The sequence below is a fragment of the Vigna unguiculata genome, chromosome 1 (genome assembly GCF_004118075.2).
Source record: "Vigna unguiculata cultivar IT97K-499-35 chromosome 1, ASM411807v1, whole genome shotgun sequence".
Lineage (NCBI taxonomy): Eukaryota > Viridiplantae > Streptophyta > Magnoliopsida > Fabales > Fabaceae > Vigna > Vigna unguiculata.
In genome coordinates this window covers 36,726,483-36,740,322 of record NC_040279.1, presented here as the reverse complement: position 1 = coordinate 36,740,322, position 13,840 = coordinate 36,726,483, and the positions used below count along the sequence as shown (strand labels likewise).

At 31.2% G+C, this 13,840-nt stretch overlaps 2 protein-coding genes across 3 annotated transcripts; both read right to left on the bottom strand.

Moving 5' to 3' along the window:
• Positions 1–2,476: 2,476 nt before the first annotated feature.
• On the bottom strand, positions 2,477–2,984 carry LOC114167450 (monothiol glutaredoxin-S6-like). Its single transcript, XM_028055771.1, has one exon. The coding sequence runs from the start codon at positions 2,924–2,926 to the stop codon at positions 2,618–2,620; it is 309 nt and encodes a 102-aa protein (XP_027911572.1). The 5' UTR covers positions 2,927–2,984; the 3' UTR covers positions 2,477–2,617.
• A 2,455-nt stretch (positions 2,985–5,439) lies between these two features.
• On the bottom strand, positions 5,440–8,910 carry LOC114186904 (deubiquitinase OTUD6B). Of its 2 annotated transcripts, none has more exons than XM_028074978.1 (3): positions 8,802–8,910; positions 7,710–7,826; positions 5,440–6,530 (listed from the first exon to the last, which is right to left on the bottom strand). In XM_028074978.1, exons 2-3 carry the CDS (start codon positions 7,814–7,816, stop codon positions 5,660–5,662), a joined length of 978 nt encoding a protein of 325 aa, XP_027930779.1. In that variant the 5' UTR covers positions 7,817–7,826; positions 8,802–8,910; the 3' UTR covers positions 5,440–5,659. The 2 variants fall into 2 exon arrangements, with proteins under 2 accessions (XP_027930779.1, XP_027930788.1); XM_028074987.1 differs by lacking the exon at positions 8,802–8,910 and adding an exon at positions 8,294–8,746.
• Between the last annotated feature and the right edge of the window lie 4,930 nt (positions 8,911–13,840).

The window sequence follows — 13,840 nt, the reverse complement described above, 5'->3', positions numbered from 1 at the left end:
GGTGTGAAATTTTTATATGGTTTTATTTTTAACAAATTTCTTAAAAGACTAAACAAAGTATACTTCTTCACTATAAGACTATTATACATATCAGAATAGCAAAAGATATTCTAACATGGAAATCATTAGTCCTTTACATTGTAAATCAATTAATGTATGTTATTTGTATGTTAATAAATATTGTATATATTATACTTTATAATAACATTTGAAACATTGATTATAATTATCATAGTGTAATGTGATGAAATTTACCTTCTGATAATTTAGTTATGTTTTGTATGGGTACTTAAAGTAAATCTAATCAATAATGGATCTGAGCAAAAGAGAGTTAGGTTTCTATCAATTTGTAGGGTTCTTTACTCAAAGGAATTGTGAATTTTTACTTGATGCGATCTATTACTAAGCTTCATTCAACCTATTATCACGTAGATGTAACGTGTGGAAAATGAAATTGTGTTACCAAAAGTTAATTTAATTCATTATGTTAGAAATCTCCCATCGATTAGAGATAAGGTTAATTCACAATATATATAAATGGATAAGGTTAATTCACAATATATATAAATGGATGTAATTCTCATTTTACAAGTCGGACGATTTTACCGTGGTAATAATGTGTGAAACTTTGGAGGTCATCTACAGATGTCAGCAAATGTTGTCATTATTTGAGCAACAGTGTGAAGGGGTTGGAAATATTAGGATAGAAACAAGAGTGATGATTCCTTGGTAATTTGATTGCAGAAAATAAAAAAGACGTAACATGGGTGAATGTGATATCGATTGAGCTTTGCATCAATGGGGATCTTACTTTTGTTGAGACTTTATCATGGGCAGATAAGATTGAAAATAAGACTTTGGTATATAGAGATTATTATTCCTAATCTTTTAGCACCAGAATTTTCCACGTGCCTTCAACTCCTACAAACAGCTCTTGCTTTCGTTTTTTCTTGTTTCGAATTGTGTAGCGTCAACTAAGGATGTTGCATGGTTTTCAATAAACGGCTCAAGGGGAACTCAAAGGGTCACTTGGTTTGTTTTCAAGTACTCGGAATATGATTATCTGCATCTGAAATCTGGACACAACAAAAAAATACATTTAGAAGATACCGATTCAAGTTATAAGAGAAAGTTGTCAAAATTTCATTGTCTTTTAATTTTGTAAATTTCTTTTATAAAGTTACGACAATTTCAGTACTGAAAAAATTAAAGTCGTCAGAAATAATGAAGATTTCGATTAAAAATAGTAACATCATCTACGTAATTTATGGGCAAATTTGTTCCACTCATATGAAAAAACCTATCTTATTTTGCCCATGCATCTTCATAGTGTTTATGCAAGAAACAAAAACGAGTGATCATGTTTTCACACCTTGCCTTCTTCATAATGTTCCATATGATTCATTGAGATCAAGTAGAAAGAATGACAAGAACAAACTTGTTAATGAGTTGCATGATTTATTGAACCAAAGTTTGAATTATTGAGAAGAATGCTTATTTTAATTATATTTTTTCTTGGTTGGGATACTATTTTATTTATTACATTCTTTAATTATATTTTTCTTCCCTTTTTTTATGAAATTTTTTACAAGGGCTGAGCTTAAACAACCACTTTTTAAGATTTTGTTCTCTGACAAAATTCTATAAGCAATAGTAACGAATCGATCGACATGAATTGATGTTTGAAAACCCTAAGAAAAGAACATGTAAAAATATATGCTTGGACTAAAACTCTCACCCTCCCTATGATCTATATAGAGATATATAGTATAGTGTAAATAAAATAAAATAAAGAGTTAAAGTATGTTGATTCAAGCTTTGTGACTCCATTGCAACAGTCATGGGAAGAGTTCTTGTAAAAATCTCCAAAATTAGCAAATATCTGACTCAGATATATACTGTGAAATCAAACCTACCTCATACAAGTTGTGTTCATGAGTTTAGAATAATAAATGCTTTGATTCTTAACGTGGGACCTAAAGCCCCTCAAAGGTAATATTCTCTAATCCAGAACAATATCTGAATTAAGCTTCCTTATCTTCAGATATTCATTTTACCATTTATTAATGCAAGCCTTTTAGTATTTCTTTGCGTTATAACGTCTCTTTAAATATTTACCTAATCTAAACCCTCGCATATAATTACTATTTTTCTAAATTATCTTGTTCACTGTATTTGAACATATCTTGTCTCTTTAATCGTAGAGGGTACACATGATTTTTTATGACAGTATAGTTTAACTATAGTCTGTATGATTATGCAGAAAAACAAAATTACTTCATTTATCTTCTTTATTCTTCTGCTGTCTGTTAATAAGTAAAATTTGGATTCTTCGCTAGATTTTCATTTTTTTTTCTGAGTCTTCAAGATACACCGATAAATACATACTTTAATCTGAATTCTTACTCATTTTTCACTATTCGTATATCAAGAAAAGCAAAGAAATGGGAACAAGAAAACGTTTAGGGCTTATATGTATGTATATATATATATATATATATATATATATATACTTTAGTAAAGCAACGTAATTAACCACGTACATAATCATGACTACAAAACCATCTTATCGAGCTCTAAAACGTAATAAAGCATTGATCTTGGATGTGTGATGAAATCAAATCCATATAGCACCAGCATTCTTGAGAAGTGGTATGAGTTCATTGCTGAGATGCAGACTCATGATTTTCTTAGAACCACCAATGAGTCGTTTTCCTATGAACACAGCAGGAACACTTGGTTGGCACCCCATTTGAAGCAATGCACTTTCAATCTGCTGGCCATTCGCCATCTCATCAAGCTCATGAACAGTAAGGTTTGCCCCAAAGCTACGTATCAGTGATGTCATGGAATGGCTCAAGCAACATGTGCTCTTGCTGAATATCACCACAGGCTTTTCAGCTACCAAGCTTGTGATTATTTCCATGCTTCAAAACACTGAAACTCAACACAATGCAATATACAGAAAAGAGAGAAAAAAGGAAGATGTTGGAAAATGTGGTTCATTGAAGGGTTATTTATAAGCTAATTGAATGTAGTGGTGGGCAATGTTGTTTTTGTCGCTTCATATGGAAGAATAAGATCGTGTAGAAGAGAATTCGGAGGATTCTCCATAACTGTCCTTTACCACTGTACTGCATGTGTTGTAGATAACAAGTTGGCTACCTAGCTGTTAAGGTCAATCTAATGAATCCAGAACTTTCTTCGAGAATAAGATTCATGCTCGATCGTGCATGAAGCATATTTTTTTTTTTAATTTTTTTTTACTATTTATTCTGCAACATGAATGAGTGATCATGTTACCACCATTATTTATAGAAACACTGAACAAAACTCAATTTCCTCTTGCTGTATGTGTCTGTTCATTTTGGAGCATCTGCTATAAGCCTAAGGATGAAAGAAAACAATATCAGCAACTTTTTTGATTGCAAGATTCGTGACTCTTTTTCAATTCAGAAAATTTGAAAGGTTGGAAGTGATTAGGAATACGATTAAATGGTTAAAAGCGCAAGAGGCCCAACTTCTATTAACGAGAAAATCAGCATCATACATAGTGTGGCCATGCACTACTGTACAATATGTTTATGTCGGTCATATCTATATATATATAACACTGCACTGTACAAATTGCACATCTTTAGCAGTTATATTATATCCACACATATGCTAAATTTTTGTTTCTGTCATCTCCTTGATTACACTGAAATTTGTGTGTTTAAACAAAAACATATCATTTCCTGGCACTTGTGTTTATGACTATTCAAGAACAAGCAATGCAGCTGTGAATATACTCGTTTGGGTGATGACCAACTTGCATTAGCAACAATCCTACCTTACCTTAAAACTAACTATGGTTAAAAACTGTTGGTCATTTAAGTCTGTAAGTGTTTTTTAGGATGGATTTCTTGTGACAGTTCAATATGTTATGGTCACACAGTAAAAGGGTTATGCACTTGTAATCATCTTGGTTCTTGAAAACTTTACCATAAGATGATCACTGAGTTAAAAACTGACACTTGTGTATCAAAATCTTGCTTCTTGAAATGGGAGGAACAAACAAAGATCACTAATGCTTGAGGAGTCACAAACATGAAATGATATTATGTTGGTCCATTTAATTTATTAATTGAGAAACCAGAAAGGCTCATAATAATGCATGATTTTTGATGGGTTATTCCGGCAACTGAAACCTGACACCTCTATTCAAATATATCCTTTGTACCTCAACCATATTTTATTGTGAGTCTACATGTGGATGGTTTGATAACACGAATATATGGCAAAAGTGGTTGAGAAAGAGACAAAGATATAAAAGGAATAAGAATATAATAGTTGTGGACGAAGTCGGTTTTCAGCATACACAGAGTCATGGATTATAGATTAAGGAACTCAGATATTATCTCTCTCCACTTCTTCTAACCACGATGTGTATGCTTCAACTTTAACCCTTTTTCTAGATGCCAAGAGCTTATATTCCTTTGGTTAATTGTTTCAACATATTATAAATATGGTGATTAGTTCTATATGGCAATCTAAAACCATCTATGATCGGTAAAATCAAAATTTGCACTGATAACAACGGTACAATGTGCATGTCAACTTCATAGGATTCTGTAAGTGGAATCTTTATCTGAGTACAATCTGCGTTTTATTTTCTTTCACGTGGTGAACTTCTGTCTAGATAATATTTCACTTATTGCTCTGAAGATTTGTTTCTTATACACCTACGAATTAACAACATTTCCTTCCATTACAGTGTTGACACATCAACAATGTTTTTTTCTTTAAATTCTTTTGCCACTTCTGCATTTTTACTATAGTGCCAACTTCTAATCTAATTCTTCAGTTCCAATCACAGAGAAGGCGAAATTCCTTTCAACAGTTTTGATCGCATTCCGTTCGTAATCATGTAATTTGCTTAGATTTATGTTTCAAATTAGTGAGAATTAACAGTTAATTCTTCATAACATTAATTAATTAATTATACTCAAAACAATGTTCAATCATTCATTCAGTGGTAAACAGTTTTAAACTCATGTTACCTTTAATATCACATATCTTTATCTCTCAAAAATTACCAAAGCTTCTCCAGAGTAAAGAAAACCCACCAACATTAAAAATGATTGATTTACAATTTTGACTCAGTTCAACATGCCTAGTCAATCGGTCAATCAGCACTAACAGAGACGATAACATAATATATACAACGGATTTAAGACAGTTATTGAATAGAATCTGTTATATAATACAACTTAGATTTCAAACCCGCAATCAAGATTTTGTAAAATAATTCAAGTTTCTAAATTTCTCTCATTATTACTTATTACTAGCCCCGTTTCTAGGTGAATTCATTCAGCACAACAAAAGTGCCAGTTCAGACAAGTTGACCATGTTATTCAAACCTCGTAACACTTGAAAATATTACTAAAACGCTCCAAATTAAGTAGATGCCGCAGAAGATCATTTACATGATCATCAACATAAATAATCATCCAGAAAATATGAATTACAGTTGTGAAATGTACAGTTATAGCCATTTCAAAACCAAAAACTAGGGTTTCAAGAGACCTAAAGCCAAATGCCTGGCTGTAAAGAAAAATGATACAAGGCAACATGATAAGCAAGCATCCCTATGATTATATTATATGCCCCCATTTGATCATGTTGGGACCACGGAATTATAATGCTCTCCTAGCCCAAAAGCATGCTTATGATAAGAAAGCATGATACTCGAATTAGACAAGCCAGTGCCACCATCAGATTTATACTCTTTGCCCATCTCCACATCTGGGAAGGATCCTGAAAATATCATAATATGCTTCTTCAAGCAGTGAGTCAAGGCACCAAGCTCTAGTTGCCCTCCCCATATAGCTGTGGACTCCACTTCTTTACAGTAATTTTCAAACTTCTGAGCAAGTGATTCATCAGAATCATCCTCAATTAAATTCTCTGACAGGAAAAATGGAAGGAAATCAGATGTATGCTTTCTCATGTAAGCAGCCACCATTTCCCGAAGTTCTTGGTATGTATAAGGAGATCTACCACCAGAGAGGACAGCCAGCTGATCTTCAACAGCTCTATAGAGGCAGTGCCCATCAGGCTTTATTTCACAAACAGTCAAACCTAGAGGCTTCAACTTCCTTTCCAACTTCTCGTTTTCAATCATTCGATCACTTACAATGTCAGTCTGCTCTGCTTGGATTCTCTGTTCCCTTTCTGCTTCTTGTTGAGCTCTTTTGTCTCGCCTCTGTTTGGCCTTGCTGACCTTTGAATGTTCAGGTTGACTAGCAACAGATACTCCAGCAATGGCCTTAACCAAAGTGTCCAAATTGCTCTTTTCATTCCCATTACCGCTGCTACTATAGCCTAATGTAGCCAATTCCTGGGCATGCTTCTCCTTCAGCTTCGTAGAAAGTTGAGAAACCTCTTCCTCCACTTGCTTCTTCTTAGCTTTCTGCTCAGCCTTGCTACCTCTAGCTGCAGCCTTTTTCATCTCAACTTCCTTTTTCTGCAGCTGCGATATCTCTTTCCTGAAAATAAGCAAGTAATTAGGGAAGAATTCACATTGCACGAGAACCCAAAAGAACACAACATAAGTAACACGTACCTTGACATTCAAGTTGCTATATTGAAACATGAATCAATAATAAATAAGAAATTAAGGAAAACTAATAAACCACGTACTTGGAAAATAAAGCATACTTAATTGTGACATTCATTATAAAGTAGCTGCTTTCAACCATGCAAACCAAATATAGCTAGCCATAGTGATTCAAACAGTTTATTCAAACTGAGTATAGCCATGCTGATACATTAGTTTCAATTACAAGCATTTTCTCAACTAATACAACATAAAGTCTTTCACCAAATAACTCCTATTTTATTTACTTCATTAGCTTTTGCCAGTGGAAAGTGACAATTGGCACAAGTTTTCGAGAAGCCTAATGCTAACCTGAGTGAATGAAGTGACCCGTGTTATTTTATTTGTCTCCAAAGAAAAGGAAAAAAAAAAGAAATTCGAACTATTTTAAAAACTAAAGAACCTGACTAAAACTTTTGATCACTTTGTTTTCTTTGATATGTTACATAAACAAGAAACTTTTTTTAGCATTTTGCACTAAAGTAATACTGGAAGATGTTTCAAACAGTTCAGTCAGTATAAAATGGTAAAACAAGTAACATGAGAAATCTCTAAGTATTGGCTCAGAACAGAGACAAAGTACCACAGCAAACTCCATATCAACGAAGCACACCTTAAATGTTATTATAGAAACAAATTTTCATAGGTACGGTATTCTAGGGTTGAGGGTTAAGAATCATGCAAAGGAACGTTTTCTAAAGGGGAAATGCCATGCCAGTGATGCCAGTCACAATTCTTATGTCCTGTATGGTGAGTCCACTAATCATGCTCGTTTGCAATTCTGAGCACAGACAAACTCGCCCAGGAATGGCAGGGATGCAGAATCGTGCAATTCTTCAAGTTGACAGTGATTTTGAATACCATAGCATGATAAAACTCCTTTTATCTTGCGAAGAGGAACAGAAATAATATGGAATGACTGAGTAATTCAGATTCCAGAATGAGTAAAATTCATCTGTGCTGAGCTTTAGAGTCAATCTCTATGAGTAAGAGAGCATCTAAGTAAGACTCAATACATTCACAAAAAAGGTGAGAGCTGAAGATGTTGATCTTATGAAGAGTGAATCACCTATGGCGGGAAAGAATTTCATCACGAGTCTCCGGCTTCATCTCAGATGTTTTGTCTGAAATCACTTCTTCATGAGCCTGCTCCTTAATTTCTTGCGTATCCTCCATTGGAGCAGCCCTAAAATAAAAATAAAAAAAATAAAAAGTAGAAACATTTTACAGTGATAAGATATCATAACCAAGCCAATAATCATTAGTTAGAAATAAAATAACAAGGCTATACAATGACACCAATGAGATCTCCAAAACCCTAATGCATTATTAAAGTCTAATTTGCCAATATCTAATCTATGCAAACATGGATCTTTCGGTGCAAGTTATTAAGCCGCAACAACAATTTCCCAAAACTAAAAAACAAATCATTTATTAACAACTCAAAGTAGATATGAGTCAATTAGTTAATCTAGTAATGCATGCATTGTTACCACAGCCTTAAACGAGTTTAGACACCAAATACCAACCAAAATTGTTTATTACAAGACTTCTGATTTTCATGAATCAAACTTCATAACAATAAAGGGTAAGGGAGTTTGTGTCCTCGAAAAACAAATTTTAAACCCAAAAAAATAAAATCTGTGAACACACAATCAGGATTTCCAACTACAAATGGCGCGGCCACTCTTGGAGAAATCCACCTCAATCAAAAGAATTTTACAAATCCTGGATTAAGGCACAGATACATCCGATTAATGAATCATAATCAATCTCAAAGACCAATCCAATAAAAAGGAAAAATTGAGTTTCACATTCAAGGCTAGTACAACTAAAAAACGCAATTAAACCCAATAGTTTCTTTACAGACAGGGGACGTGATTAAAGTTGAAATTAAAATCCAATCACAAAGTTATTCTATACATCCTCACTTCGAAAAAAAATTAGAGCTTCAATAAAATTTTGAAAAAGGGGTAGTTCATGGCGGCCTTTGCAAACATTTAGGGAGTACTGTGTAAATTTGCTAACTGATATGAGAAAAATTATGAGTGGCATGGGTTGATAACAGTAATAATATTAATAATTAAAACAATGAAAAAAGAAAAAAGAGTAATTGAGTGCAGAAGTGGAAGAGAACTAGGTTGGAAGAGAAGATGCTTACCTAGCTAGCGCCTACGGCGGAGACGACGATGTTTGTGTCTCACAAATGCAAACAAAACAAAAACCAGAAGCGAAGATTGTGGGCTTGGTCCATTTTGCCTCACTTGGACTTTTTAGGGTTAGCATGGCCCATCATCATTAATTTGGATAAAATATAAAATATTATGTTTTCATTTTACTTCCTTTTCTTAATTTATTAAATAGTGATCAATAATTTTGTAGATAAAAATAATATATTTAAATTAAGATAATTTTAATATAGAGTTGTCGTGCAAATTTATTAAAATGTATTTTCTATCCGTTTGTAAGATAACGTGAACAATATTTTTTGTATCATTTTTATTTTAAACGTAAATAAATAATATAAAATAATTACATATTTCTTAATAATTAATAATACTGATTCTTAGTGCTACTTTTGTAAAGAAAAACAAAAATAATTGACATAATAGTAGGATTGGAAGATCGAGACTTCCTCGTCCACTCAAACACTTCATAGTCAAATGTTATGTTTTAGTAATTTCAATTGCAAAATATTTAGTGCATTCAGAGTAATAATGATATATATGGAAGTGAGTAATAGTGAAACAAAAAACAACCTATATGGCTTAAATACATTTTTGTCCTCATTTTCGTAATGTTTGTTGCGGATGGTCTTCATTTTGACAGAATGTTTAAAATGGTCCTCATTTTTACCGAATGTTTAAAATGATCCTCATTTTCGCAATTCGTGTTTTATTTGGTTATTTTCTGTAACGCCGTTTAAATCATTAACGGAGCATTGTATAGGTGACCCACATTTTGTATTAGGTGTGCTACGTGTATTGTACATGTGTGGTAATTAGATATTTGGGGATAAATAAGTGAGTTAGGGTTTTGGTAAAGAATGTTTGGGCAGTTGGTGAGTTTTGGTAAGGAATGTTTGATGATGAATTAATGTTTTGAATTTAACTTCTTCCAGACTTAGATCAATCTAATTTTTCTCAATCTTAGATCAATATCACTTACTTCAATGCTCAAATTAAGATGTCATTTTGAACATGTTGGGACTAATATCGAGATAATCAAACTAATTCATTTATTCATTTAACAATAGTACAAAACATATTGGACTTTAAAAGATTACACACAATAACAGTATGAATAATACAATAACAACACAAGTGAACTCTATTACTAATTGCAGCATCTTATCTTTTCAGCAACTTTCAATGACTTCTCCAAATCATTAGGTCTGCCTCATTTGTGTCATGATGATGACATTCTTTTCATCAACACACCACCATTTGAAAAAGTTGCAGCCCACATTATTGGAACCACCACTTTATAAATCAATAAACCAAAAATTAAAACCAATTTATTATTAACACAAAAATAAAAACAGATTGTACCAAAAATTTTCTACCAATATTCTTTGGAGTTCTTGTCATCCTCAAAACTATCATCTCTCCGCAGTTACAAATCAGGGTTAATCCATTTCTCGTTGAACCACCAACAGTGCATGAAGTGATACAACACGGTTGCCTCCAACGATTAAAACCAGACGTAAAGGAAGAAGATTGAGACCGTAACATACCTATATAATGGGATTGCAGGAAGAAGAAGATTGCAGCAACACCAATTAGTAATGGATGAACAAGATTGTTAAACCTCACCAACTACCCAAACATTCTTTACCAAAATCCTAACTCACTTATTTATCCCCAAATATCTAATTACCACACATGTACAATACACGTAACACACCCTAATATAAAATTGTGCCCCATGTACAATGCTCTGTTAATGATTTAAACGGCGTTACAAAAAATGACCAAATAAAACACGAATTGCGAAAATGATGATCATTTAAAACATTCGGTAAAAATGAGGACCATTTTAAACATTCTGTCAAAATGAGGACCATCCGCATCAAACACTACGAAAATGAGGACCAAAAAGGTATTTAAGCATATATATATATATATATATATATATATATATATATATATATATATATAGGTAATAGTTTGAAGGCTAATTACATTTGCTGTGGAACCTGTCGAGGTTGGTCAAGATCAATAGGCCAAGTTACTTTGAAAGCATTCCAATTTGAGTTCCCTTTGTAAGCCCTGCTCTCGGAAAGTTCCCTGCCGAGCAATCCTCTCTTTACCTGCTACTGTGCTAAGGATTCCCTTCGCCCGGTACTTGTGAGGCAAAAGAATCCTTGAATAGAAGATCGAGCTTGTGGAAAGTCTTTTTTTAGTACTTGTTAGCGTCCCTTCCCCTGAGTTCAAGATGTCCCTTTCCCTTGAAATGAAAAATTGTCTTAACCTCCTCCAAGCCCCTTTATCAATACAAGAGGGCGTCGGAATCGGGGCAAGCTATAAATCAAAAAAAGTATGGTTGTTGGTAAAGTTCCGGAAGATAGGAAGCAGGCAATTGTTCTCCCCCTGACCCGCCTCCCAACCTCAAGATCATCAGCGGACGACGCCTTCTTCCGAAAGTCCTCCCTCTTTGCCCAGCGAAAGATACTTAAAAAGATCTGTATCTGATTCCTCGGGTCTTGCTGCGTCAGCTACCGTAGATAGGAATAAAGCTTAGTAGTAGGAAGCAAATAAAAGAAAGTATGCCCTACATATACTTTCAAAAGTTGCAATTGTACGAACGGTTTTGTAAGAAGTGTCATAAATGCACTGGTTAGAGATAATTAATATACATTGAATCCTATAAAAAATACATAGGTAAGTGTAATATTAAATTAAATTTGACCTAATAATTATTAATGCAATTTTATTTTATTTAAAAGATAAAACTCTCCATAAGTGTTGTACATGTGTGTTTCATATTTTATTTAATATTTACCGATAAAAGTTAAAAAATAATTAAACAATAAAATAATTATGTTTTAATGTTGTTAAAAATTAAATATAATTAAACATAAGAAAGTTTAAATTGACATAACAACCAACAAAAAGAAATAGTATTAAACATCTAAAGAAATTATAAAAAACAACAACTAAAGTATCAATTTGAGACCTTATCAAATTTCTTTTCGTTGACTTCTCAATAATCTTTTCTCACAAAAAAAGAAAATTAATTTGAAGGAATAGTAAAAAGACAAAAAATTTCCACAAAAAAGTATAATAATTTCATAATTAAAGATTTTTTTTTTTTTTGCAAAACTTAAAAACCATATCTTTCAAAGATTTATCATCTTCACATTTAAAACTTTCACTCTGAGAGATAGTTGAAATACCACCAGAGATTTTTTTTTCTTTTTAACATAGACTTAAAAATTTAAAAGTTATTATTTTGTATTAGTAAGTTATTGTCTAAAAATTTAAAAGGATATATTTATCTTTATAAAATTTGTTATATGCATTTATACTATCTTCATTAATACATTTAATTATTTCAACTTTTAATATAAAAATAAAAAAACTAATACAAATTAATTTTTCTTAACTAGTTTCCTTGTATCACTGATTAGCCTTCTCCTTATATGAATTTGTACACCAATGTATTTTTATCTTAAAAATATAACATCAAGTTCCATAAATTATATTGCATCTTTTACTATCATCATGAATATACTAATAACCGTTGGGATTTTTTTATTTATGGATTACTAATCATTGAGATTATATATATATATATATATATATATATATATATATATATATATATATATATATAATATAAGTTTTATATATATAAAATATTTAACACTATTCTTTATCTAAAATTTTAAATTTATATTTTTTATTTTTATATAATATTTAATTTTATTTATTATATCAAATGTCTTGACTCACATTTAAACTATTTACGGCTATAACTAAATCTACTGTTAGATTTCTTTTTAGAACCAAAGAATTTTGGACTAATATATTTAATTGTTTTGGTTTTCGAATAAGAAAACGTGAATATATTATAACCATTTCCCCGTGCAGGATCATAACGCCTGTACCCTAATTCCTATGTTATTGACAATATTACTTTTTACTGATTACGATTTTACTTGAATTTCAAGTTGGCACAAGAAATAAAGTAGTTCCAAGTATCCATTTAAACTAAGATTTTACTTACTTTGTATAAATGATATTAATTTAAATAAGACTTTACTTAAATTAATTTTAAGTTTCTATAAGAAAAAACAAACTCATAATATCAATAAAAGTTTTTCTTCAATTATGGATAAGATATCATAAAAAGAATAATTTCAACTTTCCATTTGAAAAAACAAATGCTTGTTATGATATCAGTTAATGCCTTACTTTAATTAAATGGATTAAAAAAAACTGCAAGTTATTACATTAATTAAAACTTTATTTCAACTTTTTAGGTAATCCTCTCAGAGAAATAATTTGATTGAATAATTTTATCATAGTTTAAAGAAAACGTGGGAGAGGTGCCCACCACTAACATTTGGGAGGTTGATTTGAAAAAATTGGAAGAAAAAGTAGAAGAGATTTTAAGTTTAACTTTATTAACAATTAACATTTGTAGATAATTTTTTTTATAACAATGACTTCATTTATTATCAATTCAAATATTATTTATATTACTTTTATTATCATAAAAAATAATCCAAATCGAAACTTCCAAACTTAATTATATACAATAAAATTAAATTTTAGTAAGTTCTGAAAAATTTAATCTTAATTAAACACCACCTTAAAATATTTTTGATATCGATATTTTATTTTACTTTTTAAATTCCCTTTACCTTTTTATATGAAGTTTCGGTAAAAGAAATTTTATGAAAAATATTTTTAAACATTATTGGTGACCGGTAGAGTTAAATGATATTACATGAAGGATATATATGACAGAATAATATAAGTTTTATCATAAAATATACTTTTTTTAAACGGATTTATAATATGATAAACCCATCATAAATTGATTTGCAGACACCTTGTTCTCTACACGTGATATTTATTAAATTTACTTTTATACTGAAAATTATAATATACGATTTTAAAAATTACTCTTTACTCTCTTAATAATATTTTTTATTGTGTTATTTATTTCCTCGCTAAACAATTCTTCCCC

What these genes read in the sequence shown, in the direction of transcription:
- LOC114167450 (XM_028055771.1), bottom strand. Translation starts at nt 2,926, where the DNA reads ATGGAAATAATCACAAGCTTGGTAGCTGAAAAGCCTGTGGTGATATTC.
- LOC114186904 (XM_028074978.1), bottom strand. Translation starts at nt 7,816, where the DNA reads ATGGAGGATACGCAAGAAATTAAGGAGCAGGCTCATGAAGAAGTGATT. An exon ending in GAAATTCTTTCCCGCCATAG is followed by an intron (nt 6,531 to 7,709) that starts GTGATTCACTCT and finishes GCTTATTTTCAG; the next exon opens with GAAAGAGATATCGCAGCTGC.